Source organism: Epinephelus fuscoguttatus, linkage group LG24 (assembly GCF_011397635.1).
Source record: "Epinephelus fuscoguttatus linkage group LG24, E.fuscoguttatus.final_Chr_v1".
NCBI classification, from domain to species: Eukaryota; Metazoa; Chordata; class Actinopteri; order Perciformes; family Serranidae; genus Epinephelus; species Epinephelus fuscoguttatus.
The window spans coordinates 21,980,827-21,987,937 of record NC_064775.1 but is presented as its reverse complement, the minus strand read 5'-3'; the positions used below and the strand labels follow the sequence as shown (position 1 = coordinate 21,987,937).

Below are 7,111 nucleotides of genomic sequence, written 5' to 3'. Positions count from 1 at the left end.
AACAGAAATGTTACTAATCGGCACTAAATCCACTCTAGCCAAAGCCCACAGTTTCACCATAGCAATCAACAATTCTTCCATCCTCCCCTCCCCTCAGGTAGAGAGTCTGGGTGTCATCCTCGACAGCACGCTTTCCTTCTCATCCCACATTAGCACCATAACCTGGTCAGCCTACTTTCATCTCCACAACATCAACCGCCTGCGCCCCTCCCTCACACCTCACACCGCTGCCATACTGGTTCACAGTCTCTATGTTTTACTCTGTAAGGCGACCTTGAGTGTCATGAAAGGCGCCCAGAAATAAAATGTATTATCATTATTGTTATCATTATTATTATTATTATTAACCAGATAAAACCAAGGGATAAAGGCACAGGAGAATTTTTAAGGCCAATTTAAATTTTAATTTAATTTGTTTGAAGAGTGATGGATGCTGGGAGGAAGGAGAGCTTATAACGATTTTTTTATGTTTACTAGCTCTGTAACGTCTCCCGGAAGGTAATAACTCATATTCAGAGTAAAGGATATGACCTGATTTACAGTGACTCTCTCAAAAACAGTCTGAAGAGATGAGTAGTTTATGTATATATGCAACCGGTGGACTCTAGTGTTGTCTGCGTTGTGTTTATTTGAAGAGGTCCAGATCGTTGCCTGTTCAACCTCGTCACGCCTGGTGCCAGTGTCTATCACCCCCCCACCTATCACCTCGCCACCAGCTCCTCCCCTGATAATCCACTCTTTCCAGGTCAGGAGGGAACTGGACAGACGAAAGCAGGGGAATACAGGGGCACAGTTGTGGACTTTTTGGACTGGTGTAACCAAAACCACCTAATGCTGAACATCTCAAAGACCAAAGAAATGCTCATTGACTTTAGGAGGAATAGGCCCAAACCAGTCCCCGTCTCCATACAGGGAACAGAGGTGAAGCTTGTGTCTAACTACAAGTATTTAGGAGTACAGCCAGATAACAAACTGGACTGGTCCAGCCCCATGGAGGCAGCATATAAAAAGGGTCAAAGCAGGCTGTATTTCCTTAGAAGGCTTCAGTCTTTTAATATCTGGTGGTGGTGTGCTGGGGGGTGGGTGCTCGTGCATCAGACAGGAACAGACTCCATAAACTGATTAAAAAGACAAGCACCACCATCGGCACTACTCAGGACTGGGTTGAGCAGGTGGCTGAAGTGAGGATGCTGAGAAGAATGAACGCTGTAAGGAACAATGACATGCACCCACTGCATGCCCTGGAGGTGTTTCGGCAGAGATGTAAGACTGAACGGTATCGAAGGTCTTTCCTGCCAGCTTCCATCAAGCTCTTTAATGTGCAATAATGTGTTTAATGTGTAATTAGTGTGCAATAACTTCTCGATCCCTCTATGTGCAATAACTCCAGCACTCTATCAGTACATTTTTTTTAATTATTTGTTTTTATTTATACTTTTAGAAGTAATTAGTTTTTTTAGGCATCGTCTTTTTTAGCTTGATTTTATATTATACTAAACCTGTTATGTAGATAGATCTGTGTTTTTATTCTTCTGTGTGCAATGAATGAGTGAATGTATGATGCTGCTGTAATATTGCAATTTTCTCTATCTATCTATCTATCTATCTATCTATCTATCTATCTATCTTGGATACCTTTAGAGGCAATCTCTGTTTATTCCTGACAGCAAGAGGTAAAAACAAAATCCTCCGTCAAACACAAACATACAAACTCGAGCCCCCCTCCCACAGAGCACAAAGGTACAAATTAGGGGCCTAGGAATATGTTGGTATAATGTACAATGAGTTTAGGTGATGATGCATACATGATGCAATCTTATAAAAAAAGTTCCTAAAAATATAATCAATCAATCAATCAATCAATCAATCAATTTTATTTATAAAGCCCAATATCACAAATCACAATTTGCCTCACAGGGCTTTACAGCATACGACATCCCTCTGTCCTTAAGACCCTCACAGCTGATCAGGAAAAACTCCCCCAAAAAACCCCTTTAACGGGGAAAAACAACGGTAGAAACCTCAGGAAGAGCAACTGAGGAGGGATCCCTCTTCCAGGACGGACAGACGTGCAATAGATGTCGTACAGAACAGATCAACATGATAAATTAACAGTAATCCATATGACACAGGGAGAGAGAGAGAGAGAGAGAGGGAGAGAGAGAGAGAGAGCGAGAGAGAGATATGCAGGTAATGACAGTATCTTACAACAACATTAATGGAAGTAATAATATTATAGTTATAGTTCTGGTTACTGCGGTACAATATGTTGAAAGTATGTATTAATACCTGGCAGTATACATGTGAGTACATGTGTACATATAAGGAAACGCATCTCTGAACATTCACAGTTAAGCTCTTGTTTACACCTGAATGTCAAACTGTATGTATGCCTGTATTTGCCACCAGTCATGCCTGTATTCTTCCACTAGGGGGCGATAAATATGATCAAAACAAGCCGGGGGAGCTTTTGCTTGACGTCCGGAGGAACTTAGCCAAATTTAAACGTTTATTTTTATGTATGAATCCATTTTATAATTTTCTAACATATATATTATATTTCATAATATTTTAATATATAATTTACTGTGGTTTTAACATCTTATATCAGCTTGAGGGCTCATCTCGACGTCGTCTGGCGATGACGTCATCACAAAGGGACGCTGTTGTCATTCTTGAAATGTGGGAAGCTGTTGTCTTCGTATTTGGTTCGTTTTGAGTTCTTTCGTCGTGTTTTACCCACTAAGACGTAATGTAAGTAATGAGATACACTCAGCGGTTTGTTTTGTATGTTGAGTGATTGTTATTATTATCATTTAGAGTTAAATTCTTTTAAACACCGGGCAGGATGTCAGCCAGTTAGCCGCGTTAGCTGCCCAGGCTACAGGTTATGTTTTGCTAGCTGATGATGGTTTTGTGCATTTTCAGGGCGGACTACTGGAAGTCACAACCAAGGAAATTCTGTCAGTACTGCAAATGCTGGATTGCGGACAATAAGCCTGTGAGTAGGCCGAAAGATGCAGTTAATCTTGCTGAGGACAGCTTTCACATATGCTAATGATTTTCTCATGTTTGTTTTCCTCTGCAGAGCATTGAGTTCCATGAAAGAGGGAAGAATCACAAAGAAAATGTGGCTGCAAAAATCTCTGAGGTATTACATTTTATGATACATTTCATTTTGTGTTTAAGATCGAACAGAATAAAGGAGCAAATGCTTCCTGCTTCTACTGTAGTACATGTAGGATCTTCACAAAGGGAATGCTTTACCTTTTAGTGTCAAATTAAAATGACTTAAGTCAAAAATTCAATGTTAAGTCATGTGAGGCAAATTTCATACTCTGTACGAACCCTGCCTATGTTATTCTTGGTCTTCCTGCTGATTCACTAACACACAGATGCACATATATTTGCACGGCAATAAAACACAGATTACACATAATCTATAAGTATCAGCGAGGGCGCTCAAGGACACACACACAGCCAAGAAAAACTTGCCCATCTTGGCACCGCTCTCAGGACTGGCAGAAGAGATAAGGTCCACATATAACATTCTGACTCTGAAGCTCTCTTCTTATTGGCTGCTGGTTGCTGCCGCTCACCTCATTTTATCTTTCTTTCTGCAGATTAAAAAGAAGAGCATCGACAAGGCGAAGCAGGAGGAACGCACATCTAAAGAGTTTGCAGCAATGGAGGAGGCAGCGCTGAAGGCATATCAGGAAGATCTGAAAAGGATGGAAAGGGAAGAAGCAGGTAATTTTTTTGTATATTTTACTGAACTAATATGCAGCATGTGGGCTACACAAGAGGAGCTTTTGCTCTTTGATATATTAAAGTTCTGTGTTTTTGTTTAAGGGTTACCAGTCCAAACCACAACAGCAAAGCCACAACCACAGCCACAACCACAGCCACAACCACAGGCCAAAAAACAGCAAAAGAAAGAGAAAGCAAGCAAGAAGCCCAGAGACCAAACAGAAGCACAGGTTTGGGTTGAAGGACAAACAGATGATGGACACATATACTACTACAACACAGTAACTGGAGGTGGGGAGAACCTAAAAACACAAACATGTTTTTAGACTTTATGGTCAGACCGACTCTTCTCAATGTGGTTTGGTGTTATGTTGTCTTTGTGTTTTAACTACAGAATCTACATGGGAAAAACCAGAGGGTTTCCAAGGACAATGCTCAGCACAGCCTGGACAGATGGAGGTTAACATTTTTTTAGTTTCTGTGCATTTTTAAGTACAGATTTTGTTTCAAATTCTGTGGGTTGCTGATGACATGCATTTATATGTTGTCTTCAGAGCTCTTCAGGCTGTCCTTGGATGGAAGCCGTCAGTCCTGATGGTTATACATATTACTACAACTCTGAGACTGGAGGTGAAATTTTTTATGCATCTAAAATTAGTTTTCATATCACTGTTATTCCCGGATTCACTGTCTTATTCTTAATGGATTATCTGTCTCACCTCAAAGAGACCACCTGGGAGAAGCCAGCAGACTTTCCTTCGAATGAAGCGTCTGGATCTGGGTCCAACAGAGAGGAGGAGAGTCAGGAGGAGCCCTCAACCCCTCAGGCGGAGCCACTGTCAGGAGGAGAGGAGGGCTCCAGTGAAGCCCCGGCACCTCAGGAGGCTGAAGTCCCCGAACAAGCCAGCCAGCAGCCCAAAGTCCCAAAGATCAGCTTCAGGGTGAGAGGAGTCCTGGCAGTGAATAAGAATAAGTACATTTTGGCTTGTCAAATTGCAGACCTCACATCCTAATCCTCATTATGTTTTCAGAAAAGGAAAGCAGAAGCTGAGTCGTCAGAAAAGGAGGAGGAAGACAAAGTGAGTGATGATGCTCTCGAAGAGGAGGCTGACGAGGTGAAAAAAGAGGAAGATGTCCAAAGTACAACAGTTGAACCTGAAGAGAAGAAAGAGGAAGAGGCAGCACCAGTGACAACACAAGCCAAAAGGCCCAAAACTGCAAATCCATATGGGGTGTGGGAAGCAATCCAGGAAGAGGAGGATCCATAGTAAGTGTTGTTTAAATGGTTGATGAGGATACTGATAGACCATGAAGTGACCCATAGATTGATATGCAGCCAACACGTCCTGATAAAGCTTCCTTTTTATTTCCTCTCCAGTGCCAAGGTTGACTTACAGCTACCCCAAGTGGAGGGAAGCACCGCCAGCGCACCAACCGACCTGCCGCCAGAGCCAAAACCAAAGTTCAAGGAACGCATCATCACATCCCTTGGAGAGGAAGGCGGGCCTGCTTCGTTCAGGAAAAACAAGACACAGAACGGCAAATCCAGAAGCCTGCGACAGAGAGACAACGACGACTGACCCAGTCACATCAAAACTACACGCAGCAGAGAACTCTTTCTATGAACTTTTTTGACATTTCGATGCGCCATTTTGATTTTTGAAGCATATTAAATGTATTAGGAGTGTGTTATTCTCTTTACATAACATGCACAAATATCTTTTTTACAGTGAAATTTTTTAGGGCAAATTGGCCTGAGAAACTTGAAGACAAGGTAAAAAAAAAAATACTGTTTATTTAAAAATGTCACAATCCATGTTCTTCTGTTTGTTCTATGATCTGTCATAATTAAAGGGTAACTTTTTTATTTTTCTACCTGGATCCTATTTTCCTATGTTTTGTGTCTAAGTGACAAATGGAGACAATTTTGGAAATTGGTCCAGTATTAATGAGAGTGCTGCAGCTGGCAGCAGCTTAACAGGCTACAATGGAACCTCTTGAGGCTTTTGTAAATTACAATGTACGTCCACTAAAAGTGTTTGTTTTTGCCACTGACAGGCTCAGATTGTTATTATGAGTGTCAATTTTATGGAGAGGATCCCTACAGAGATAGAAATTTTTTAGACCTCTCTGCAAAAGTGTTTAAAACCAGAAATAGCACTTAAAATCTATTACAACACCCACCAGACTCCATTGAACCATTTGAAACCAGACCAAATTGGCTTTATTTCTTTTAAGAACATGGAAAGAAAACAGTGAGCAATGAAAGGAGAAATTACCCAAGAAAACTAGCAAGAAATTAGTCAAAAGAAAATTAAAAACAAGAAAATCAGTAAAATAAAAAGAGAGGAAATTACCGAAAAACAGTGCTTAAAAAGTATTACAATACTGTAACATAATTTTGAATAGTTATAATAATAATTCTAGCTTTTTCCTTTTTTCTCTAGTTTTTAGAAATATTTTTTTTTCTTTTTTGCAATTTGTAGGACATTTACTACCAAGTTGTTCATTGCCCTTTTTCCATGTTTTTGAAAAATTTGCTCCAGTGGTTAAAAAAATCTTGCGAAAGGCGTCTGAAAGCAGCACAAGAAAAGTGATGTCGTTCCAGGATTTGAAGGATTTAATAAACTAATTTTAGCGTGTCTCTAGCCAGCATGTTTTTATATCTTCCTGGGTGAATTAGGGGTTTATTTCAAGCTAATTAGAGTTTCTGATTATTGGAACAGTTAAAAGACGAACCCAGATTGTTTTGTGAGTTTGATTTTCTTTCTGTCAGCTTTGAATGAAGTAAGTTTTCCAATAATAAAATTAGTGTTTATTCAAATAGTCTGCTGGGTGTGGAGGTAGCGATTTCAGGGCTGTTTCTGGTTAAACAAAACAACCTCACTCTTTAACAAAAGGTCTATCTCTGTAGGGATCCTTTCCATAATGTCAGACACTTACAATAACAATCTGAGCCTGTCAGTGGCAAAAGCAAACACTTTTAGTGACGTAAATCGACAGCACACATCCCCTGAGTAGTTACATTGCAGCCTGTTTCGCTGTTCGCTTAGTACTGGACCAATTTCAAAACTTGTTGTCAACATCAGTCACTTGGACTCAAAAACATGGGAAATGGTATCCAGGTTGAACAATACTAAACCAACCATTTAAGGTGTGCGACACTTTGATAGTCTTCAAGATCTGATGTAAACATTACTGTCATTGCATCCTGTTGCCTGTTAAGAGCAGATTTACCTACAGAGCAATTCAAAAAATGTGTTTATCTTCCATAGTTGTATTTTTTTAACCATTGTAAGTAATGAAAAGCCGGTAAGGCGTCCTTGTGGAAACATCATTGCAATATTTGACCGTGACACTT

At 40.3% G+C, this 7,111-nt stretch overlaps 1 protein-coding gene across 1 annotated transcript; it reads left to right on the top strand.

Moving 5' to 3' along the window:
• The first annotated feature begins 2,640 nt into the window (after window positions 1-2,640).
• On the top strand, window positions 2,641-6,769 carry wbp4 (WW domain binding protein 4). The gene is made up of 10 exons (XM_049570346.1): window positions 2,641-2,754; window positions 2,929-3,001; window positions 3,089-3,151; window positions 3,624-3,750; window positions 3,853-4,041; window positions 4,145-4,209; window positions 4,305-4,380; window positions 4,477-4,691; window positions 4,782-5,017; window positions 5,129-6,769. Coding segments are annotated over exons 1-10 (1,248 nt in total). The 5' UTR covers window positions 2,641-2,752; the 3' UTR covers window positions 5,331-6,769.
• Window positions 6,770-7,111: the final 342 nt, after the last annotated feature.

Bases quoted from the DNA above. Each gene is read 5' to 3' on its own strand.
- wbp4 (XM_049570346.1), top strand. The intron at 3,002-3,088 runs GTGAGTAGGCCG...TTTCCTCTGCAG, and splicing joins GGATTGCGGACAATAAGCCT to AGCATTGAGTTCCATGAAAG. The intron at 4,042-4,144 runs GTGGGGAGAACC...TTTTAACTACAG, and splicing joins CTACAACACAGTAACTGGAG to AATCTACATGGGAAAAACCA.